At 47.7% G+C, this 25,262-nt stretch overlaps 1 protein-coding gene and 1 long non-coding RNA gene across 4 annotated transcripts; one reads left to right on the forward strand and one right to left on the reverse strand.

Moving 5' to 3' along the window:
• Nucleotides 1-1,306: 1,306 nt before the first annotated feature.
• On the forward strand, nucleotides 1,307-5,875 carry LOC134730176 (uncharacterized). Its single transcript, XR_010111840.1, has 2 exons — nucleotides 1,307-4,552; nucleotides 5,491-5,875. It is a non-coding gene; the product is annotated as an uncharacterized LOC134730176 (long non-coding RNA).
• A 4,060-nt stretch (nucleotides 5,876-9,935) lies between these two features.
• On the reverse strand, nucleotides 9,936-23,416 carry LOC100982122 (apolipoprotein L2). Of its 3 annotated transcripts, none has more exons than XM_034948994.3 (6): nucleotides 23,211-23,343; nucleotides 17,505-17,578; nucleotides 17,165-17,218; nucleotides 16,911-16,999; nucleotides 15,098-15,224; nucleotides 9,936-11,992 (listed from the first exon to the last, which is right to left on the reverse strand). In XM_034948994.3, exons 4-6 carry the CDS (start codon nucleotides 16,918-16,920, stop codon nucleotides 11,116-11,118), a joined length of 1,014 nt encoding a protein of 337 aa, XP_034804885.3. In that variant the 5' UTR covers nucleotides 16,921-16,999; nucleotides 17,165-17,218; nucleotides 17,505-17,578; nucleotides 23,211-23,343; the 3' UTR covers nucleotides 9,936-11,115. The 3 variants fall into 3 exon arrangements, with proteins under 3 accessions (XP_034804885.3, XP_034804886.3, XP_008973251.4); XM_034948995.3 differs by lacking the exon at nucleotides 17,505-17,578 and adding an exon at nucleotides 20,831-20,955 and having other exon boundaries at nucleotides 23,211-23,288; XM_008975003.5 differs by lacking the exon at nucleotides 17,505-17,578 and having other exon boundaries at nucleotides 23,211-23,416.
• Between the last annotated feature and the right edge of the window lie 1,846 nt (nucleotides 23,417-25,262).

Here is a 25,262-nt window from a genome sequence, read left to right on the forward strand (position 1 = left end):
ATTTGTTAATTTTTGATTTCATAGAGACAGCATCTCCTGTGTTTCCCAGGCTGTCCTGAACTCCGGGACTCAAGTGATCTTCCCGCCTCTGCCTCCCACAGCACTGGGATTACAGGCTTCAGCTATAGGACTTTCTATCTTGATGGGCATCTCTTTTTGGTGAAGAAAAATAAGGCCGGGAGCGGTGGCTCATGCCTGTAATCCCAGCACTTTGGGAGGCCAAGGTGGGCAGATCATTTGAAGTCAGGAGTTCAAAAACTGGCCTGGCCAACATGGTGAAACCCCGTATCTACTAAAAATATAAAAATTAGCTGGATGTGGTGGCCTGTACCTGTAATCCCAGCTACTTACGAGGCTGAACCAGGAGAACTGCTTGAGCCTGGGAGGCACTGATTGCGGTAAGCATAAATCCCGCCGTTGCACTCCGCCTAGGTGACAGAGAAAGACTCCATCTCAAAAAAAAAAATAAATAAATAAATAAATAAAAAACCACACATTAAAATCTATTGCAGGTTTTACCGCCTGCTCTGGATTCTGGTTTGATATTTGTGTGATTTTGCCTTTCACTGATCCTTCTCCCCTCCATGGATAGCTATTGATTTCTGTCTTCTTTCTGTGGGGGACATAGAGGGAATTTTTGTCTTTGTGTATAGGAGATCAGCTATTCTGTATCTTAAAAACAAACAAAAAAACACCTCCCTGCCACCTCCTGGAAGACCCCTCGGGCACCCATGGTTAAATCACAACCTTACTTCAGGCTTATTGGTTTCACTAGGAAGGTTGCCTTTGGTAAAATTCAAACACCAGAAATATCACCTGTATGTCCTGGCTAACATCTGGTAGTAAGAGGTGTGAAAGGATTTTTTCAGAGCTCTAAAGTCACAAGTCAACTTCACTGAAACTGATATTAAGGCTGTGTATGTATATATGTATCTATCTATTTATTGAGAGAGAGAGAGTAGTTATGGCCATTATTCTCTCTCTATGTCTCAGTCACCTCAATTCTGTCTGTTTCTCTGTTTACTTCTGTCTTTCCCGCCTTCCTCTTGCCACCCTCCGTGCAATCAAGAGAGGACCTACAGTAGTTTCTAACAGCTGAGATCCGTTGGGAAAAACAGAAAAAAGCACCAGAGTCCCTGCTGGGGAGGAACCTCTGTTTTCCTCATGCGACCTCAAGAGTTGGAAGTGGACAGATTCCTGTCAAATTCAAAACTGTTCTCTTCTATCCTAAGGCATATCTCTGTTTAAAGTGCTTTTCCTGGACGTCTTAACTAAAATTTGCTTATATCATTTTGTAATCAGGCAGCTTAACTTCAAAATGCATTTTAAACTGGTTTTTCCTTCTTTGGTTTCAAGATTTAACCTTGAAGCAAACTGCAGAAGCCTTTTTTCTTAGACTTAAAATAGAATCCGTGCCCCTCCCTTTCTCACCATATATACCCCCTATATTTATCTAACTGTGTGCTAGTGTCTAATCATGCGCTTTCTCAGAAGTTCCATAGGTTAATCTTGAGACACACAGGCCAAGCCTGGAGACCCAGCTACAAAATTCCCGAGAGTACTCAAGGCAGCTAGTTAGCAATCCAGCCATCGTTGAGATGACGCCAGCCCAAGATCCAGGTGGACTGGGACCCAGGAGAGCCACAGGGACAGGACATACGCACATACACAATTCTAGCATGCTGTCCTTATCAAGCTTTCCTTTTTAAGCCCTGGCCTTTACCCAAAAACATCAAACTGGTTTCTTTCTTTCTTTTTTTTTTTTCCAGTGAAAAGTTTCATTTTTTCCTTCAGCTGTTATTTTAAGTTCCGGGTACATGTGCGGGACGTAAGGTAAATGTGTGCCCTGGTCCTTTGCTGCACAGATCAACCCATCACCGAGGTATTAAGCCTAGCATCCATTAGCTATTCTTCCTGATCCTCTCCCTCCCCCTGCGCCAACAGGCCCCAGTATGTGTTGTTCCCCCTGATGTGTCCCTGCGTTTTCATCATTCAACTCCCACTTATAAATGAGAACATATGGTATTTGATTTTCTGTTCCTGCATTAGTTTGCTGAGAATGACGGCTTCCTGCTCCGTTCATGTGCCTCCAAAAGACACGGTCTCATTCCATTTTATGGCTTCAGAGTATTCCACGGTGTATATGTACCACATTTTCTTTATCCAGTCTATCATTGATGAGTATTTGGGTTGATTCCATGTCTTTGCTATTGTGAATAGTGCTGTAGTGAACATACGTGTGCATGTATCTTTACAACAGAGTGATTTATATTTCTTTGGGCATATACCCCGCAGAGGAATTGCTGGGTCAAAGGGGTTTCTTCGACAAATTGCCACCCCGTCTTCCGCAATGGTTGAACTAATTTACACTCCCAACAACAATGTAAAAGTGTTTCTTTTTCTCCACAACCTCGCCAGCATCGGTTGTTTCTTGACTTTTTAATGATTGCCATTCTGACTGGCATGAAATAGTATCTCCCTGTGGTTTTGATTTGCCTTTCTCTAATGGTCAGTGATGTTGAGCTTTTCTTCATGTTTGTTGGCCGTATGAATGTGTCTCATTCTGAGAACTGTCTGTTCATGTCCTTTGCCCATTTAATAATGGAGTTGTTTGGGTTTTTTTTTTTCTTGCTAATTTGCTTATGTTCCTTGTAGACTCTGAATATTAGACCTTTGTCATATGGAGAGATTGCAAAAGTGATTGCTTTCCAAGGGAATGCAGCCACTTCCCCTTTACTCGTTTTGGTTAATAAAGTCACTTTCTTTCTAGCAGCCCTCGCTCTTGTTAATTGGATGATCCAGGTGGGGAGCAACCAGACCTGCGTTCGCTTCCAGTTGTTTTTCTTTCCTTGGTTTAAGCAAAATGATACAATATTTAGGCCAAATGTTTTAGTTCTACTTTGAGATGTAAAATCTCTATCTGATGTTACCTAAGATTTGTTCCTTTAGAGTGCAAACTTTGGGCCATCTGGCTGACAATTGCTGAGGGCAATAAAACAGGTTATCAAGAAATTGGTGGGCCAGGCGTGGTGGCTCACACCTGTAATCCCAGCACTTTGGGAGGCAGAGGTGGGCAGATCACAAGGTCAGGAGATCAAGACCACCCTGGCTAACACGGTGAAATGCCGTCTCTACTAAAAATACAAAAAAATTAGCTGGGTGTAGTGACAGGTGCCTGTAGTCCCAGCTACTCAGAGGCTGAGGCAGGAGAATGGCGTGAACCCAGGAGGCGGAGCCTGCCGTGAGCCAAGATGGCACCACTGCACTCCAGCCTGGGCGACAGAGTGAGACTCTGTCTCAAAAAAAAAGAAAGAAGGAAAGAAAGAAAGAGAGAGAGAGAGAGAGAAAGAAAGAAAGAAAGAAAGAAAGAAAGAAAGAAAGAAAGAAAGAAAGAAAGAAAGAAAGAAAGAAATTAGTCATCTAAAATGGGGGAGAAAAATTTGGAAAAGTGACAAATAAAAAATCTTACAAATCTACAGGATCTGTGTCTGTACGCATGTCTGTGTGTCTATGTATTTATATGTGTTATAGGTATATAATATTTCCCCACCAAAATATATAGAAGGGCTCTAATTAATTGGCTTGCCAAAAAAAGCACTTAAATCCAATATTTTATCAGAAAAATAGAAACTTTAATTTGAATAGCATTCACTTCATGTGACTTTAATAATCTTTGCTAGAGACAGTTTAAAAATTATTGGTAAAATAGAAATGTCTTCAAAACTTAATTTAGATATCTGGGCTGAATTAGTCAAGCAGGTCAGATACTATTGTCTGCTACATGTATTAGGATATAAAAGTTTACTTCTGTAATACTTTTAAAGCCTGCTTATCTCATCTGTAAACCTACATGTCTTGAGAATTGAGCCTTTGGACTAACCCCAGGCATTGTCCTTCATCCTGGGATATGCATCTGGTGCATAATTAAAACTGTTTACCTCCTAGATTCTTCAATAAAAATAAGAGTTACCAAGAGTTCACATTACAATTAATGTATGTAATTAAAACATTACATCTATTGCTGCCTAGACCACCTTCTGGCTATACACAAAGTGTATTGTGATGGTTAATATGAGGTGTGAACATCACTAGACGGAGGAATGCCTAGATGGCTGGTAAAGGATTGTTTCTGGGCGTGTCTGTGAGGGTGTTGCCAAAGGAGATTGACATTTGGGTCCGTGAACTAAGAGAAGAAGACACACCCTGAATGTGGGCAGTACCATCCCATCAGCTGCCAGTGAGGCCAGAACAAAGCAAGCAGAAGAGAAAAGGGTGAGCAGCTTGCTCATCACTCTCTCTGTCTTCCCGTGCCGGATGCTTCCTTCCTCTCCTCCTGCCCTTGGACATCAGACTTCCTGGTCTTTGGCCTTTGGACTCTGGGACTTGCACCAGCGGCCTCCTGGAGGATTACAGGGCTTCATCCTAAGACCGAGACCTACGCAGTCGGCTTCCCTGGTTTTGAGGCTTTTAGACTTGGACTGAGTCACACTACCGGCTTCTGTCTTTCCCCAGCTTGCCGAGAGCCTGTTGTGGGATTTCTGCTCGTAATCATGTGAGCCAGTTCTCCCTAATAAACTCACTTCTATGTGTATTTCTGTGTGTACATGTATTCTATTGACCATGTCACTCTGGAGAACTCTGACTAATGAATGTATTAAAGAGATAGGATGTGTTTTGATAAAAGGGTTGAAAGAGGGCATGGGACTGTGGTTCTTTTTAAGAAAACATCATTTTGTTTAGTTTAGAGGTTTTAAGGATCATTTCAAGTTAAAAGAAAGATATGGCAAAAAAGAAATTTTAAGCAAATTGTAGTAGGTTTGTGGAAGATTGATCTCATAAAAGAAACCATGTGTGATGAAGTTTGGCTAAAATTTAAAAGAAATTATTTAGTTTTTCTATAAACTGAACATGAACATAAATAGCACATGGATGCTGGGCCAGCCTCTGAACCTCTGTGTCAGAGTAATAGGGAATACTCGGTATATTGATCTGCTCTTTAACAGAAAATCTTAAAAGTTATAAAAGATTTATGGAAATTTTACCTCATGATCAAACTAATTAAAATTTGATAGATTTGTTTATAGGATTGTATAAAATGAGCTTCAGCATTACTAATCCATTAATACAAAGGTAACATTTAGTTTTTCTCTTTTGAACAAGATTTTTGTGTAATATCAAAACATGATGGAAGAGTTTTGCCTGTTGAGCAAACTATAAAAGAGAAAGAAATGAGAGAGAGAAACAGATTGAGTTGGCCTCATGTTGTCTATATGATGTCTTATTCTTTGGGAAACTGAGTCTTCTGTCCATCACAGAGAAAAGGTTTCTGCTTTTTTGAAATCTTTAATTCTGTGTCCTTTCTCTCTGGATCATTCCAATACATACCTCTACTCTTCAGTTGGCCAGAGGATGTTTAAGTCTAATTTGTTTTTGTTCTTGCATTTGCTTTTGTCTTGGTTTCGCTTTGCTGTGTGCTGCTTGCATCCAAAGGATCTTGACTGATTTAAAAAAAAAATGATACCAACGAGTTGGTTGCAGATAACAGACCCTCAGGATGGTTGGTATTTGTGGAATTAGCGTTCAGGCTGAGAGGGAGGCGGAGCAACAGTGAAACTCCCCACGCCGACCAGCATAGCACCTGCTGCCACCTGGTGGAACGTGGCTGAGAAACTCCCCATGCCGACCAGCATAGCACCTGCTGCCACCTGGTGGAATGTGGCTGAGACAAGGAACGCCGGGACCTGAAGCAGGACCTGCACTTCAAACAAACATCTGGCTTTGAAATGTTTCCTGAAGGCATCAAATAAATTGTGGCTGTCGATGTTGTTGGCTGACTCTCCTCCTATGAGAATAAAATTCAGAGACTGATTCTGTAGGTTTCTGGTTGCATGATAAATTTCATCCTCGCCAGATCTTCTAAGTGCAGCTGAGGGCCCTGATGGGGAGAGTGGTGTATTAGTTCCTCCCCTGCTGTAACAAAGCACCACTGACCTGGTGCCCACGCTCTCTTTTCTTCTGGCCATAACCTGCCTCTCCCAGAGTTGGCCTCTTAGAATTTCTCCTAAAGAGACCAGGGTCCCAGCCCCTCCCCAATTTCAGAGAGTTCCTGGTAATCCATTTATTCTTTGTGTTCACTTAAACCAACACAAAGTTGTTCTCTTCCAGTTCTGGAGGTCAGAAGTCCTAAAATCAAGGTGTGGGCATGGCTGTGTTTCTTCTAGAGGCTCCTGGAGAAGCCATTCCATTGCCTTTTCCAGCTTTTAGAGACACTTGCTGGCCTTGGCTCCTGGCTCCTCCCTTCATCTTCAAAGCCAGCCTTGTAGCGTCCTCTGATCTCTCTCAGTCTCTCTCCCCTTCCATCATCACATCTCCTTTTCTCCCTGTCACCCTACTGCCTCTGCCTTATAAGGACCCTTGTGGATACCTTGGGCCCAACCCAGATAATCGCAGATAACCTCCCATCTCCAGATCCTTGGCTGGATCACACTTGCAAGCTGCCTTTTATGATGGAAGGTGACATAATCACGAGTTCCAGCATTCGGATGCGCACATCCGTGGGGGGCTGTTATTCAGCCTAATACAAGATATATCCAGAAAATTGCAATAGGGATGTCGGAGGGGGATTGAAGAATCCCAACTCCAAGCCACATCTAAGGACGCTTCCAAGGTGCAGCCCCTGATGGAGGAAGCTGCTCCATCTCTGTTGCCCCTGCCCCCCATGAGTTTCTAGACAGCCAATGTTCAAGTCAGCGTGGCATGAGAGTGAACTGCAGAATGGAAAGGAGTGAGACGCTGCAGCAGGAGAAGGAGCTCACCATCAAACTCCAAAGAGCTGGAGACCATTTGTGCGGTGGAGTCCGAGAAAGGTCGGCAAGGAAGGGGAAACATCATTTGGGTTCCTTGCCATAGTTGTCCTCAGCTGGCATGGTTTGCTCCAGCAGCAGGCTGGGATGCCAGCTGTGCCCAGGGCTGGATGAGCCACCCTCAAGTAAATGCTGGCCACTTCATTGTGACACCAAAAATTCAGAAATGACTTGTTATGACAAAGAAGAAGGAGGACTCAACGTGCATAGGAGATTGGAAGGTTAGATTGGATTTCTCGGGTCCTTCCTGCCCACACTGCATCCTGTGAGGGCCCAGGAGATTTCTCTTTCCTTTGGTGAGAAGAATCAATGGATAACCAGGAACTCTCTGGAATGGGGGAGGGGCTGGGACCTTGGTATCTTTAGGGAGGGAGAAATTCCAAGAGGCCAACTCTGGGGGAGGCAGGTCGCGGCCAGAAGAAAAGAGAGTGTGGGCACCAGGTCAGGCAGCAGGGAGTGCACATGATCACGGCTCAGGGAAATTCCACAGGCACAGGGTCCCAAAATAGAGCTGGCGGAGAGTCCACTGACTTTGCACAGCCACCAACTTGGTGGGCAGACACCTGTCACAGGTCATCATGCTGGATGGCCCCTGCTTGTCACCCAATTCTCAGGCCTGACTCATAGGACAGACCCAGAGCCCTTGAAGGAAAGGGAGGTCAGGAGTCTGCGGAAGGCCCTGTCATTCCCCTTAAGTGCAGCCTGTAAGCGTTCCTCCTACCTGTTCTCCCTGGACCTGGAGCGTCCTCTCAGATCACAGGGGACGGCTTAAAGGAAACTCATCCCCAGGACTGCTGGATCCTGGCTACACTGACACCAACTCCTGGGACCCATAATGACCCAGAGTGCCACTGTGGCCTTCCGGTCAGAGGAGGAGATCACAGGGGGACAAGTAATGAGTGAATACCTTATTTCAGTTTAGCTTTCAGTGAATACATTAGGACCTCCCCTCACCTGGTCATCATGTTTTCAGTTCCTGGGTGGATCACTGGAGTGCGTATTCTTGGAAGCTGCAGATTGTTCACCCAGACCTCCTGAACTAGGAAGAGGAGAATGGATGCTGTTCTCTCCCATGAAACAACTTTGTTCCATCCCTGGGCCCTAAATGCTGACATCTTTGATTGTAGAAAGCAGACATCTACCTCTAGTTTGCAAGAACTACATAGAGATGAATGACTAACAGCGGTGAAAAGACCATGAGGGCTGAATTCAGGTGCTTACAGTGAGTCATCACTGTAAGAACAGGCCTCTCTCAAATTCTGCCGTGCTTTCCGCCCAATCCACCTGCTCCAGCCAGACATGGACTGCTGTGGAACAACTCTCAAGGATGATTCCTGAAGAGCAATGGAGCACACCTCACAGTCCAGGCTGCCTGGAAGGGGCGGCGTCCTCGGGCCAGGATCTGCATTGTTTCTTAGGTAACAGCTGAAGATTTGGCTGGAAGTTCAGCCTGAGGCAAGCCCATGGGGATAAAGGCCATGGATAAAGGCCTCCCTCTCTCCTCCCTGGAGACAAAGATTCTGAGGACACTTCTTGAAGGCACCTCGGAAGGTCTCATTGCCCATATGGATGACCCATTCAAAAACTTCTCCTTGTATCAACTTTTCCTCCTCCCCTCCTGGATCCTCAGTTCTGTTCCTAGAATCACTTCCCACACAAACCCTCTACACCAGAACGTTGCCCCTGGCTCTTCCTTCACAGGACCCCAGGCCACAACAGGCTACTTTAGGCAGCATCATGGCCTACATCTTTGTGCTAAGAGTAATGGGAAGCCATTGGAGGGTTGGAAGCAGGTGCTCAATCAAATCTATGTTCTTAGGTGGGCATGGTGGCTCATGCCTGCAATTGCAGTTCATTGGAAGGCCAAGGTGAACAGATCACCTGAGCTCAGGAGTATGAGACCAGCCTGGGCAAGATAGGGAAACCCTGTCTCTACAAAAAAAAAATACAAAAATTAACGAGGCATTGGGGTACACACGGATGGTCCCAATTGCTCAGGGAGTCAAGGTGGAAGGATAGTTTGAGGCCGGGAGGTCCAAGATGTGGTGAGCCATGATCGTGCCATGGTTTGCCAGCCTTGCAACAGAGTGAGAGTATCTGAAAAAAAAAGAAACTATATTGTTAAAGCCCAACCTGGCCCAGTGTGGAGCATGGTCCAGGACATGGGAGGGACAGGGGCAGGGGCACAGAGAAGACCATTCGGGAAGTTCTTGCAGGAGTCTGGGCAAAACGTGAGGACAGACTGGATGGGGGTGTTTGCTGTCTGGATGTCTCTCTTTGTCCCTCTATTTTTCGCTGATCCTCTCCCAATCTGCACACGGGCCCCTCTGACACTAGTTAGCCTCGAGTGTCCCGTGTCAATCCCGGGCTCTGACTCGCAGATAGAAACCACACCTGTGCTCAGCCAGAGCCAGACATGTACCAGCTTTCCCCGAGTACCCCAATGGGCTTGGGGTTTTGAGGTCTCAGGGAAATGACCAGCTGGGAAAGTGAGAGTCCAGTGAGCGAGCAGGAGGGGCCTTGAAACTTCGCTCCCTGAGACCCTGGAAGAAGGATCATAAGGAAGGTAAGTCAGGCACCCAGAGCCCAGGGGAGCCTCCATCGGCACCACAAAGTCACAGCCATCAGTCAGTGCTGATTGACTCAAGTCTCCAGAACACAAGATGGGGAGAACAAGGTGGACCTGAGATATCACCTTTTCCAGCCCCCTTCTACAGCTGATGAGGAAACTGAGGCTCAGAGAGGTCTTCACCTCATGACCTCATGACCACAAGCAGGGTTGAACTCCTGGACACACCTCAAGCTTCCTTGACCTGTTCCTGGCAACTCCTCTCATTTTTCGTTTCTTCCAAAATTCACCTCTTTCCAACACAGCACTTCAAGTTCCCCTGGAACTTCATCCGTCCATCAGTGTCCCCTGGTCTGGAAAAGCAACGGCCACTTGCCAAGGCCCCCACCACTCTGCTGCCATCACAACCACCATCACCACCATTATGAGAAAAACTTGAGACTGATGGCTCCCAAAGCTTGGAAGGAGCTGTGAGACCAAAGAATGACTCGAACAAGTCCAGCTTGGTGAGTAGGTGAGTTTATTGGGACTTACACACAGGTCAATCCTGGGCGGCGAAAGGACAGCTCTAGAGATCTGTGCTTCCTCCCAATGCTAAACTGCTTTCATGCTAATTTTCTGAGTGTTTACTTACCGGGTAAGAGCGATGGGACTGTTTTCATTGGTTGGTTCTCAGATACTCTCTGGGAAGTTTGGGGGACACCTGCTCCTCAGCTGGGGATTGTGGCCATGGCCTACCACCTGCCTTTCAGGGTTCAAGCAGGGGACATGCACCCTTTAGTAACCTGGAGGGGACCCATCACATGACAACCACCCCAACCACCATCATCAAGAAGCCACTGGCTGACTGTGATACACCCCCAGAAGGACAAGGGAGAGTGGATGCTGGAAAGACAGAGCGAGAGACCATCACCAGGGAAAGACTTCATTCTTGGAAGGACATCAAACCTGGGGGCGGGTCGGTAGTGGAGCTGCTGTTTCTTCTCCTGTATCCAACAGCTCTAACTCTGGTTTTCTCCATTTTCAGCTCTTTCTTTTCCTGGCCTTCTCATTGCTGGTTCCTGCAAGCTCCCCCTCTGTTCTTCCCCCAATATATTCTTTAGTCCAAGGTAAACTACTTCTTCCCGTTCCCCACACTCTCCAGTCCCCTCTCCTCCCTTATTGCAGGCTCCAGTGTTCCTGCCTTCTCCTTGGTGCACTTGCCATCTGCATTAACCCCTCCCTTGCTGTGCTCAGCTACACAAATGCCAAAGTCACTAACACTCAGTTCCATAAACTTTACCTCACCCTCCTTATCCCCCTAATGAAATGTCTGCATTTTGGCCAGGCGCGGTGGCTCACGCCTGTAATCCCAGCACTTTGGGAGGCCAAGGTGGGCAGATCACGAGGTCAGGAGATGGAGACCATCGTGGCTAACACAGTGAAACCCCGTCTCCAATGAAAATACAAAAAATTAGCCGGGCGTGGTGGCAGGTGCCTGTAGTCCCAGCTACTCGGGAGACTGAGGCAGGAGAATGGTGTGAACCCAGGAGGCGGAGCTTGCAGTGAGCCGAGATTGAGCCACTGCACTCCATCCTGGGCGATAGAGCGAGACTCCGTCTCAAAAAAAAAAAAAAAAAAAGTCTGCATTTTGTTCTGGCCTGTGCCCGGCATTTCTGCCCTGGTGGCTGCACTGCTCTGGGGTCATTGGTCTTGGCCTGGCTGCAGCATCTCATGGATCTTGGTGAGAAAGTTGAGCTTCCCCTCCAGCTCCTGAGCCCGCTTCTTCAGCTCCTCAGCTGGCTCTGACTTTGCCCCCTCAAGCAAATGCTTTGACTCATATGCAAGGCTGACCACATCCAGCAGAAGCAAGATGCCTCCAGTGGCTGCACCCATGATCATCGTTCCTCTGCTCATTGCCCGGGCGGGGCCTTCAACAACCCTCTCAACCTGTTCACCGCCTTCAGCTGAGATTCGCCCAATGACCTGCGGGGGTGGGGCATACGCTCCTAACTGAGGGTTGGCTCTGGCTCGTCTGATGGCACGGATGTCCCTCCCAATCCCTTGTGTGACTTGGTACCAATTGTCAACTAAGGTAAGAACACTGGGGGTGTTCCCACCCACAAACTCCTTCATCACCTTTGCTACATTGGTGCCGCTTTGGTCCAAGTTGCGGGCTTGGGCTCGTGCCCGCAATTTGTTTACTAGTTCTACCACACTGCTGGTAATCCCAGCCACAGCAGCTGCTGCTCCCAGACCCATGCCAGTGTCCAAGAGCACAAAACTGATTCCTTCTGTGAAGGGTGCCAGACCCAGGCCGAGGAGGGTCAGGATGCCAGAGGTAGTGCCAACAGAGTTGGACACCACATTGGCGATGGTGGTGCCTCTGTGGACCTGCTCAACCTCCTCTGCAAGGGCACGGAGCTTCCTTATGTGATCCTCAAGCTCCCTTTTCAACCGAGGAAACTCTTTCAAAAACCACTGCCTGTGCTGCTGGTCTTTATCGTGGCGGTTTTTGTCCTTCATGATCATGTGACTTGCAAGCTTGTTCAGAGCTTTACGGAGCTCATCTGCCTCATCCCTGCACAAGGAAAGGTTAAAGGATTAAGAAATGCAGTTTCCCTATCTGTGAAATGAGCTCCATGCGATCTCTATCCTGTGTAAATTGCAGAGCTTCCACTATCGATCAAATAGAAACAAATTTTACAAATGGAAAGAATTTTCTTTCAAACTCAAACACATTTTGTTCATCATAGATATTCCTCAGTACTTATTCCATGTGGAAATAAATATCTTAAAGGCATCTCAGATGCTCTTTCATGGTAGGTGTTTGGTAAACATGCCTCCTCACTCAAGGACAGGTCAACACCGTGACTGCCAAAGTGTTTGGAGAGGGAAAACTCTACAGATGAACAAAGAGCAGTGAGAGTGAGACAAAGAGACCTTATTCCCAGGATGGCAGGAAAGTGAAGCATGAACTTTACCCAAAGAGAGGCCTTCCCTTTGTCCTCAGCTCCTGGGAAGTGATCTCCAGGCCCCTGGAATGTCCTGCCTGGTAGGAAAATCTTTCTTTGCCTGGTGATTTGGCCACGGGACAGTATAGCAATGTGATGGATGATAGGGTTTGGGGCTATTTGGTGTCTTTCCTGACTTCCAGAGGACTTGGGGACTAAAGGTGTGAGATCTCAGGGATGGGCTGGAGACTCTAGCCATGAGGGCAGCTTGTGATCCAGCCCCAGCAGATATTCTGGACACTAAGGCATGGGTTGAGAAAGACTTTCTCCTTGACCAACTCCAGTTGGGCTCTTCAGAGCTTCTTCTCCACTAGGCGCCGACCTTGGCCTTCCACACTCACCCACTGCTTTCTGGACTTGCACCACCTCGGCTCAGCAAGAATCTCCCCAAATCAGTTTAGGGAGGGTCCTCCCCGCTTGCTGTCTGAGCACCCTTTGCTATCTGATCATGCTCCTCACCCCCACCACTGGTGGTTGAGGGTCTGACCTGCCTTTAGCGAGAATCCTGTTAGGCCAGTTTAGCAGGAACCCCCCACTCTGGCGTCTCCTGTCAGTCCTGTTCCATCTCCCGCCCCCACCCTGGTGTTGGCTGTGACTCCCCCTCTGTCTTTACTGTATTCAGAACTGGGCTCAGTCTCCCTCCCCTGTAACAACAATCCTGAAATAAAGACTTCCTTCCTGATGTAATTTGATTCACAGGAATTTTTTCTTAACTGGGTGAGCTTCCCTGGTTGGCAACATACCGTGTGTTTTGTCCCACATTCACACAGGAGAACACAGCCTCCTGAGGACAATGAAGATTCACACCTGAAATCCTCCCAGACTCTGCCCTGTGTGTCTTTTCCTTAGGCTGATTTTAATCTGTGTTCTTTCCCTGTGATAAACCACAATCGTGCAATAGCAGTTTTCAGTGAGTTACGTGAGTCCTTCTAGTGAATTATAAAATCTAAGGATGATTTTAGGAATCCCCATAGATTTGCAGGTGGTGTCAAAGGTAAGGGTGCCCTCAGACATTGCAGTCTGGCTATCTCTGAGTACTTTGAATTCAAACAAAAACAAAACCTCAGAAAGACAGGAGATCACTTTGCCTGGCATCTGCTCCCTTCCAATGCCTCATGCCCTTTCACCTGGCTGAAGGCTACTGGGTGCGGCCACTGCCCCAGCTGACTGGAGTGGGACATCTGGCTATTCATTCTGGCTCCACATGGACGCTCCAGCCACCTTACTGCCTCCTGACCTACCACAGCACCCCCAACCTTCCAGGTCTCACTCGCAGGTGTCACCAGCCTAACTGATGCCTTAGCAGTGACAGCTTCACCTGTGTGCACACCAAGGCCATGTGCAATTTTATGGAACCACTAGAAGACTCAAGACACTTTCAGAACCACCTATATAAATTGCTAATGCTGAAAAGACCTGAATTTGGACAAGATGGTAGAGGAAGTGTTTTCCTCCTCGGTTGGGACGTTGTGCGTCTGCTCAGTACCCCTGAAATTACACAAATTGACAGCAACTCATTCTACTTTGGAAATGGTCACTAAGGCATGCCATGGTAAGGAGCTTCTCTGTGTAGAAGAGAAGAAGGTCTCAAAGGATAGTCCAGAACTCGCCAGTTCTAAGGCATGGGGTGAGAGACACAGGCAACCATGACCCTATATGCCCATGAGTGTTGGGATCATCCAGACAGGGAAGAAATATCCCTCTCCCACTCACATGTCCTCTGCAAGTTCATGACCTCCGTAAGTTTCAAGCCCTTGGTGCCTCTCTTTCCATAACCTAGTCCGTCCCAGCCCTGGTGCCCCAGCCTTCCTGCTTGTCCTACAACCAAGGCTGACTCTTGCTCCATCCTGACTCCAGGCTCTGACACTGGTCCCGGTTTCTCTGGGCCTTTGGGCAGGATCTTAGTCCTTGGTTCCCCACCTTTGACCTGGAGTTGACTCTAAGGCCTTCACCACACTCCTATGACATTGAGTTGCTATTCCTATTGGACAGATGACAGTTCCCAGTCTCCATGACATAAGCCCAGAGCCCAGGAACTAGGCACAGACAGAACCAGGAAGAGACCCAGTGCTGTCCGATCCCACTCCAGCCTCTCAGCATCCTGGACCAGCAGAAGGGTCCTGCCGTGTTTGTGGAATTCCTCAGATGAGAAAAAAGGCCCCAGCCAGCATCCCCAGGAACACATATTGGTTAGGTCAGGATTTTTCTGACTTGTCCCAAAGGAAGTCCTGCTGGGCTCCCATCTTCAAGAAGAAGATCCTTAACCCTGGTCTCTTTCCACCAAGCTTGTAAGATGTTAACATTAACTGTGCACCTACTATGTGTCAGTCATTATGCTAAGCACTTTACATGCATGATCTCATTTTTCTCACAATAAAACTCCATTGATGAAGAAAGGCTGAAAGTGAGAGAGTAACTGGCAAAGTTCCCATCACCAGCAGATGGCAGAAATGACCCTGTCCCTGTGGGCTTCCTCTCCCCTCAGCCTGAGGCTACTCACTGCCAGCAAAGGACATGGAGGAAATATGCCTCCTGGAGGGCCGAGAAGGTCATCCTCAAGCCCAGCAGAGGGGGCTGCCTGGAGGAGGTGTGCCTGTCAGGGAAAACCAGCCCAGGGGAGATCTGAGTGGCATCGCTGGGGCGCCCCATGGAGTTAACCCCATGGAGCTTACCTGGGCAGTTCAGCAGCAGCCACGAATCCATTCCAGGCTTCATCGTCAGTCAGCAGTTGTAGCAGATTCTCTCTGCTCACTTGGTCCTGGAAATACTTAAGGTAATCCTCAATAAAGATACTGCTCTCTAGTTGGAAAGAAGAAAGGATAAGGTTGGAGGATAGTGTAGGGGAGCATAACAGCCATTGCATATTAGGTGGTTACATGTTAATTTTTCCTGGACAACTGTGATGTGGGACATGTTTGATGGAGTCATCAGTGCTATAGAGGGATTGTGGGCCCCCAAAATTCATATGCTGAAGCCCTAAACTCGAGTGACTATATTTGAAGATTGGGCCTTTAAGAAAGCAATTAAGACTGAATGAGATCACAAGGGTAGGGCTCTAATCCTATTAGAGGGCTAGTGTCCTATTGTAAGAAGAGAAAGAGAAACAATAAGGCCAGGTAAGCACACAGCGCAAAGGCAGCCGCCGCAAGCCAGCAAGAGAGTCCTCCCAAGACTCCAACCCCTTAATTTAATAAACCATCAAAGACAGAAACCCCAAACCCCACTGGGCCCAACTGGCTCTTCTGAGTCCACCTGCACTTCCATCCCTGAGCCTGTGCTTCTGCCTTGCAGCTGATTTGCTTTTTCTTTGACTCAAATTTTTTCTCTCAATGGAGTCAAAAACCTGGACAAGGCTAAGGTCTGGTCTCTCCTGGATTCGGAGACCTTCCTAAACCCACCAGCACCAATGTGACCAGGAATTTTCCAAAAAGGTAAATCAAAACAGGCAGTTTTATAACTGCAACCAATCAAATAATGTCCTTATTGCAGTTTCATATTTACTCGATAAATACTTGTCTCTGACACTTTTTCATCATAACATGAAGCCTCTTCCAGTTTGGTTTTCTCAATTCATGAATTCCTTCTTATTCAAATAAATGTTACTGTGCCTCAGATTTTTCTTTGACAAGGGGTATCTGAGATCATGGGAATGAGGCCCTGCCTGAGGCAGTCATCCCTGGTCAGCAGGTGCTTGTGATGGGCAGTGCAGGGCGGGTGCCCTAACACAGATGAGGGGACTGGGTGGCTTCCACCTGGAATCAACAGGGGATAGATAGAGAAGATAGAGGGGATGCAAACTAATTCTTAGGGAGGCCCTACTGTGTGGCAGGCTTTGGCCAGGCCAGGTACCCTTATAATATTTGATCTTCATGACAACATGGGGAAATATTATTTTCATGGTACACGAGAGTGGAGGTAAGGAGTTCCAGGTCACACAGAAGGGACGTGGAAAAGGCCAGACCGGGGTCCATTTAAGTTGGAAGCTGGGTCAAGCATGATACATTCCCATAGGGCCACTCAGAACAGAGGGGCTGGTGCAGGGCAAGAGCTGGAGGGAGGGGACCAGCCTGTGCTGGAAAAAACCCAGGGTCAGCAGGGAGAAGAGCGGTAGATAAGAGATCAGGGCTGCAGGTCAACCTCCTCTCCCACCCCTCCCCTCCTCCTGGACCCTGCTCTTCCCCCACTCCCCTCCCCTGCTCGTTCCACTTCCTCATGGCTGTCCTGCCCCACTTGAGTCATCTGCTGGGTGCCAGGGTAGGGAGGAAGTGGGCACCTGGGCCGTGTCACCCTGAGGAGAGGTCAGGATGCAGTTGACCCCACAGACCCCTGAGTCAGGGGACTCCACGTGACCTCTCTTGAGCTCTGGGCAGATTCATCGGCCTCCTTCTCCATCTGGGTTCTTCTGGGGCTCACTCAGCTGTGGAGGTGCCACCCTCCGTTCTAGGTGCGAGTAGGAACTAGCCAGGAAAGAGGAAGCGAGCCTACCTGGGTTCATGGTGCCAGCGGCTGGGTTACCGAGGGGCTTTCCTTGGAGCTCTCCAGTCACTGTCCAGACTGGAAGGTTTTCCTTAACCCTTGAGAAGGAGAAAACAAATTGTGGGATCGAATGTGAGCCTCCTGTGTACAGAGGGAGGCTGGAGGTGGCTGGGTCTTTGCAGATCCCTCTCTGGTAGCAGCAAATTTCCAGAGTGTTTCTCTATCTCCTGGGGCCCTGCCAGCTGGTATTTACAGAAACTCACCTCGTTCCAGCTTCCTCTTCCCTCACTCTCACACCAAGGCAGGGTCCTCTTGTCCTGTAGGGGTATGAGGAGAAGATAATCAGAGGAGGGGCAGCCATCTGATCATTACAGAAACTACAGAGTCTATACACAGGAATAGAGATGGGAGGGAACATTCTGACAATGACCTGGGCCTGGGAACATGTGTGATAACTAGTTGATGACAGCCAGTGTGTATTGTGTGTCTGTGATGTGCACGGCCTCTGACATGTGTCTCATTCGATGATCACACACAGGACAGGAGATGGGTACCACTTTTCCATTTGAACACAGAGGAATCCACAAAAGTTAGGGAACTTACGGGTGTTTTCACAATAGTGCTAGAGCCAGGACTTCTGCTTCAATCCCATGTCTTCAATGACTGTGCTCTACTCCCTTAAATATACAATATTGAGTCATGTATACACGCTCATGGTAAATGACTCCTCATTGCAAATCCATGTCTCACACTCTGTGCTCAACTCTTTGTCTTGGTGAACTCACTGGTGCTGCAGTGGATAGCCTGTGTCCCCGTTGCTTCTCTAAGATTCTTTGTCCCACAAAGACCTGGATCCTGCTAGATGCCAGCCCAGCCCCTGCTGTGGCTGCCGAGCCCTGCTGGCGCTGCCCTGTTCCCTCTGCTGTCCTCCCCTAGCTGATGGACCTTAGGGTGTTTCTAATTCTTCATATAAATTATGCTACAAAGAATATCCTCCCTCACGTAAAACTGCTCACATTTGAGATTATTTCCTTAAGATACTTTTAAGAGTAGAATGACTAGGTCAAAAGCTATTAACATCTCAAAAGTTTTTATACCTAGAGCCACTCTGTATGAAAACTGTACCAATTCACACTCAAACTAACAGGATATGAAGGTGTCCATTCTTTCAGTCTTACTGGCTCTCAGTAGTCTTTTCTTCAGGAAAACAAAACAAAACAAAAAACAAAACATTATTCCTTGAGACAAGGTCTCACTCCTAGTATGCAGCCCAGGCTGCTGGCAAAATCCTGGCCTTAGGGGATCCTCCCACCCTGCCCTCTAAAGTGCTGGATTACAAACATGAGCCACCACACCCGGCCTGAATAAATGCTGATCTTTATATAGAGGAAAGTTCTTCACATTCTGCTCCTGATTATCTTACCTTGGGAGGTGAGGGAAAATAGCAAATGTTAATCATATTAATCATCTTTAGGCACTGTTTTAAGAAGACAGAAGAGCATTTATCAACCTCCCCTCCTGAGATCAAACTACAGCCATAGTCAAGGCACTTACAGGTATAATGGCACTTAATGTTAATGTGGGCAAACATTGGTGGATTTTGCACCACTAATTGCTCTAAGATGTTATAAATAGTAACTCACAGAACTCTTCCAAGAACCTAGGAAGTGTGTACCATTGGTATTTCCATTTTCAGGTAAGAAAACTGAAACAGATGTTCAGTGACTTGCCCAAGCTCAGAATCTACTACGTGGTAAAGACTGGGTTCCCACCCAGACAGACGGACTCAAGAACTCACGCACTGCCTCTGCACCCTCTGCTGCCAATGAAAATTTAAATGAGGGCAACAGGAGATCAGAGACGCCAAGAGATGCTGGAAAACAGAACTGGCTGAAGAAATGATAACTGAATAAAGAGGGGTGAAGGGAGCTGTGAACCACAGCAACGCCGAGAGGGCATCCAGCCAGGCAGAGTGGTCTACTAGGCAGAGCCTCAGAGAGGGGAGGAGTTCACCAGGCCCACGTGCCATATGGGATTCATGCCAGCCTTGAGTCTACACCAGTGAAAAAAATCAGAGAGTTCATGACTGAAGCAATATGCCCCAGAAATAATATCTTTGTATTCTGACACTTCAGTGGGTTCCCATTCAATCACCCTACAGGGAAGACTGCCAGTAGACCTGCCCCCCACCCCGTTCAATATGAATAGATCTAGGATCAGAAATTGGAGAAAGGTGAAAGTGGGGAAATAGACCAAGATGACCAAATACAAAAGGAGTCCAGAACAAACAAGTAATTTTTTAAATCTCAAACCCATGTCCTCAGGGAGATTAAAAAATATTTTATTCATAAACTTAAAACAAGATATACAGAAAAGAAGAAAAATCAATGAAACAAACAAAAAAAGATTTTCTGGAAACTAAAAGGTGATGATCAAATAAACAAGTCTAGAGAGACCATGTGAAAGAAAGTCACGGAAATCCTCCAGAAAATAAACCAAAACGATGACAGAAGAAAAGGAGCTATATGGGGAATAGAAAAGTTACCAGGCACAGGGTCACAGGGTGTTCTAAGAAAGCTACTTGAGAATGAGCCACCGGGAGGAAGAAAGGGTGTGTGTGTGTGTGTGTGTGTGTGTGTATGTGTTGTGCATCCATGGAGGGCAGGTGGGGATAACCAAGAAAGAAAAAGACATGGGATCCAGAAAACAGGAAAATCAACCCAGAGAGAAGGGAATCTGAGGATCACAGTGGGACATGCAGCAGGCCTACAAAACGACCAGTCCAGGATGGAATAAAAAGGGAATGGTTCTGTGGGAAAAGGGGACTCAATAGAATACCTCAAAGGATTCACAGTTTGAGAGAAACTAAGGAAATGATGAAGGCAAGCAGTACAAGGGAGAAAAAAAAACAAAGGCAATTAGAAACATCAGGAAAAAGTAAAGCTGTGCCACAAAACATGTGCAAACATGGTGTACAACTCAGCTCCACAGTAAATAGTATTTAAAACATCACAAAATGTAAACACTCTTGTTTGATTTTTAACTTTGAGAACAGAACAGAGCATATAAATATGAGAACTAAATATACTTGTTACCGATTAGTACAAACTTAAAGCACAAAGGTAGCAGTTGGGATGTGAAGCACTGAACGAAGGAGAAGGAGGATTAATATTGTCATCTTTTAAAGAGGGGAGTCAAGAAATACTAGGTAAAACTGAGAGTATAAGAAAGAAAGTTGTAAGTAAATTGTTTACAGCTACAAAGTTGCTAATGGAGGACATAAAACTGGTAATACAATATTAGGAAAAAGGTGGAGAGGAGAGATAGAGGGAGTGCACAAACAAGACGGAAATGACTAATAATGACACTATAAGTAATAATGATAATACCGATTCAGGCCCATCCCAGTTAGGGGCGGCTCCAAGCATTGCCATTGTTCTTTTCTCACCATGTGTCCCTGCACACTGCCCCGCACACCCACTTCCAGCAGCTGGTCTTTGTTTGCAGACTTTATTTTAACAGCTCAGTGGTTCCCGGGCCCCCTGATGGGGTTCCATCCTCCAGCTCTTATACAAAAGCCCCCTCCTCCAAAGCCACTCACCTCCCTCTTTCCACTTCCCACCTCTGTTTCAGGATCGAGGCATCCAGATATCTGTCTTCTGGGGCCCCTACGCAGCAAGAGTAAAAGGGGGACCCAGTCCTGGGCAGCAGTTCACCAGGGGAGTAGGCAGAGGGGCATCTGGACACTTCTTGCTGTAAGGGACGGGGTGACGGGAGGGGGGCTTCTCTTCCCCTTCTTCCTGCTTTGTTCACTCTGTGACACCCTAGGCCAGGGGAGCTGTCTCAACACCATCTCATGAGCCATGAGAACCAGGAGGACCAGGAGGGAGAAGAGGAGCAGGAGGGCAGAGAGAGCTGGGGCCTCGGACATGCCCAATACTTGTGAGGAGCTGCATCCAGGATCCCATCCTCCTGGGTCATTGTTGGCCTGGCTCCCACCTTTGTCTGGAGCCTCTGCTGGGGGTTGAGGCTGGATACTGCCCCTCAGGCTTGACTAGGACACAGTGTGTACTCCATGGGTGAACCTGCAGGTTGGTCAATTCCGGTGTCCAACGGAGCGACCTGGAAGAGGAGCCCTCCCTCCCACCTCAGCTCTGAGCCAAGCTCTCCAGATGCAGAGGACAGGGACCCTCAGCAAAGCATCTCCCTCCAAGTGGTTGGGGGGCATCCTCCTTGGGCAGGGAAAGAGGAGTCGAAATGATTTCCTGAGAAATCGTCATTTTCATTTTATTTTTGAGAAACTGTCTTGCTCTGTCACCCAGTCTGGAGTGCTTTGGGGCTATCACAGCTTGCTGTAGCCTAGAGCCCCTGGGCTCAAGTGATCCTCCTGCCTCAGCCTTCCAAGTAGCTGGGACTACAGGCACACGCCACCATGCAGGACTAATTTGTTAATTTTTCATTTCAGAGAGACAGCATCTCCTGTGTTGCCCAAGCTGTCTTGAGCTCCTAGCATCATGTGATTCTCCCGCCTCTGCCTCCCACAGCACTGAATTACAGCCCTCAGCCGTGGCACTGCACCCTTCTGAGAAATCTTCAGTGAAAAGCCACGGTCAAGTTCAAACCCCATAGCAGGGCACACAGACCCTCTGATGCTCTGGCCCCCACCTTCCTCACCGCTACCTGCCACCACAGTCATCTTAGGTCCAGGCACCCACTGACGCCCTGCTTCGGTGCCTCCTGGAGCCCATCTACTCCTCCCACTCCCATCCCCAGCCTCAGGCCTTCACTCAGTTGCTCCCTCACCCTGGAATGTCCCCCACACTGTCCCCACCATGTGCAAGTCACCTGTCCTCAGAGACCCACCCAAAGCTGCCTGGTCCATGCGGCGGCCCCCAACCCTCCCCAGGCTCCCTGAGCACTCTGCTTTCCAGAGGGAGCTCTACCTGTATGTGGCTCTTTGGGCCTCTGTCTCCCCTTTAGACTCTGAACATTCAATGGGGACCCTGTTGTGTTCCCAGCTGCATCCCCTACGACTGACCCGGATGCCCTCCGCCCTCCCTGGCACAGCCTGGCTGAAATCCCAGGTGCAGGAGGCATTACTTGAACTAAAAGCAACCAGCCTCTGGATGACACGGCCCAGCTTCAGTTTCACTTTCAGTTGAGGAATTGAATTTAATTTTTCTTTCTATCTTGATGGGCATCTCTTTTTGGTGAAGAACAAATAAGACCATGACTCAGATTTCACAGAAATTACCCCCCTGATTTCATGGAATTTTGGCAGCTCTATCAGGTTTTTTAGAGGGGAAAAATCTTAGGCTGGGAGGGGAGGTGACTTGCCCAGAGTCACACAGCGCTTGGAGGGCAGAGGGGAGGCCAACATCTGCCCTTGTGACTCTGATATTGAAGCAAAAGTGGGTGATTTTAATAATCCAACAGTGTCCAGGTTTGATTCTGCTTCTACAAACACAGAGACCTAAGCTCTCACTCCTGTAGTTATACTCACAGTTCCACAGTGTGGCTTTTGAATCTCATGATTGCAAAGCTGGCATCATGCCACAGGTACCATTCTGCAATGCGACCTTCTCACTCCCCTGTCTCAGCCATGTTTCCCATTAGGGACACAGCACAGCCTGTTTCTTCTCCATCAGCCCAGAGGTCTGAACAGAGGGACAGAGGTGAGGGCCAGAGACGTGAAGTCCTATGATCTGCCTGCTCAGCCTCCTGACACGGGACCCTGGCAAGTCATTCCCCTCCCAGGGCCTCAGTTTCCCCACAGGGCCTGGCACAAGTAGGTGCTCAGACTCAGGGTGAGTGAGACAACCTCTGAGTTCCTTGTGTCTCAAAAGAAATCTGTTGTTCCCATTGGGCTTCAGCAGCAGCATCCTCTGGCCAGCCTGGGTGTGGCCCGGCCACAAGGACATGCCGGGCTCCAGGTCACCTCCCCTCCTCCACCTTCTTTGATTCCTTCAAATTTCCCAAAGAGATGGGCACCCCCAACACCTGCCTTTCTTCTGGGGTCAGCTGGCCATGTCTGAGGGTGTCAGAACCAGAGCTGAGCCCGGGGAGCTTTGTGAACCCATCTGAGCTGTTTTCCCCACCTCTCTCTACAGTTTACGGGCCCAGCAGGAGGGAGGGAGCAATCAGACTCAAGCCTGGGTGCAAATCCCGGCTCTGCCACTGCTTTCCTGTCTGATCTGAACCAGCTACCTAACCTCTCTGAGCTTATCTACAAAAGCTGAATGATCCTTCCCTTATAGAGCTATTGCGAGAATAAGGACATGGGGGGAGATCACACCATCCCCAACTTACCAAGGGATCTTCCTCTGACAGAGACTGAGCAAGATCCAACTGTTTTGAGCTGTGTGGATCCCACCTCCAGCTGTGCATCTGTGTAATAACCAGACACGTCCTCCGGCCTCCCAGATATACCCTGGAATTCGAAAGGGAAAGTGAAAGTCACAACTTCCCAGCAGCTCATGACCAAGCACAGCAAACACGCTGCTCGCCAGCACCACCTGCAGTCCAGGCCCAGCCTCCTTGCTGCTGCACTTAGAGGAGCAGCCGCAGACCAGACATCCAGGTCCCTCTCATCCAACCCACCTGCCTCACATCCTCAGGATTCAAGGTCTGCTGTGTCAGCTGCCCATGTCTCAGGCAGTCAGAATCAGAGTTGAGCCTGGGGAGTTTTTTGAACCCATCTGAGCCGCTTGCCCCCCACCCCGATCTCTGCAGTTTAAGGGCACAGCACGTGGGGGAGAGAAGTCAGACTCAAGCCTGGGTGCAAATCCAGGCTCTGCCCCTGTTTTACTGTCTGATCTGAACTAGTTACCTAACCTTTCTGAGCTCAAGAAAGACCTGCCACTGACTGACCGTGGGGCTCTCCAGATTACTCCCCGTCCTTCCGTTCCCCCACATTCCTCAGATGCCTGCCTTACTCCCACACATGCCATCAGCATTAGCCCAGTCCCCCACACATGCTGGGTGGATGCTTATTGCATATTTATTGTAATGCTTCTGAGGTTATGTTTTCTGTTATGTTTTTGATACAGAGTCTTGCTCTGTAGCCCAGGCTGGAGAGCAGTGGCACAATCATAGCCACTTCAAGTGACACAATCAAGCCATCCTCCCACCTCAGCCTCCGAGTAGCTGGGATTACAGGTGCCCGCCACTACACCCAGCTGATTTTTTGTAATTTTAGTAGAGATAGGGTTTCACCATTTTGGCCAGGCTGGTCTTGAACTCCTGACCTCAAGTGATCCACCCGCTTTGGCCTCCCAAAGTGCTGGGATTACAGGTGTGAGCCACCGCGCCCTTCTATTCTTCTTTGATTTTTAAATTATGGCCATTCTTGCAGGAGTAAGGTGGCAACTTATTGCAGTTTTAATTTGCATTTCTCTGATAATTAGTGATCTTGAGCACTTTTTCATATGTTTTTTGGCCATTTCATTTTGTATATCTTCTTTTGAGAATTGTCTATTCATGTCCTTTGCCCACTTTTTGATGGGATTATTTTTTTTTTCTTGCTGATTGGTTTGAGTTCCTTGTAGAAACTGGATATTAGTCCTTTGTCAAATGCACAGTTTGCAAATATTTTCTCCCACTTTGAGGGTTGTCTGCTTTCTCTGCTGATTATTTATTTTGCTGTGCAGAAGCTTTTTACTTTAATTAGGTCCCATCTCTTTATTTTTGTTTTCGTTGCATTTATTTTGGGGTTCTTGGTCCTGAATTCTTTGCCTAAGCCAATGTCTGGAGGAGTTTTTCTGATGTTATCTTCTAGAATTTTTATGGTTTCAGGTTTTAGATTTAAGTCTTTGATCCATCTTGAGTTGATTTTTGTATGAGGATACTGTTTCATTCTTCTACATGTGGCTTGCCAATTATCCTAGCACCATTTGTTGAATAGGGTCTCCTTTCCGCACTATATGTTTTTCTTTGCTTTGTCAAAGACTAGTTAGCTGAAAGTATTTAGCTTTATTTCTGGGTTCTCTGTTCTGTTCCCTTGATCTATGTGCCTATTTTTATACCAGTACCATTCTGTCATTATGTACCTTTTTTTTTTTTTTGAGATGGAGTCTCTCTCTGTCACCCAAGCTGGAGTGCAGTGGTGCGATCTTGGCTCGCTGCAAGCTCCACCTCCTGGGTTCATGCTATTCTCCTGCCTCAGCCTCCCGAGTAGCTGGGACTACAGGTACCCGCCACCACACCCGGCTAATTTTTTTTTTTTTTTTTTGTATTTTAGTAGAGATGGGGTTTCACTGTGTTAGCCAGGATGGTCTCGATCTCCTGACCTCGTGATCTGCCTGCCTTAGCCTCCCAAGATGCTGGGATTACAGATGTGAGCCACTGCACCCAGCCCTTGTA

Source organism: Pan paniscus, chromosome 23, assembly GCF_029289425.2.
Source record: "Pan paniscus chromosome 23, NHGRI_mPanPan1-v2.0_pri, whole genome shotgun sequence".
Lineage (NCBI taxonomy): Eukaryota > Metazoa > Chordata > Mammalia > Primates > Hominidae > Pan > Pan paniscus.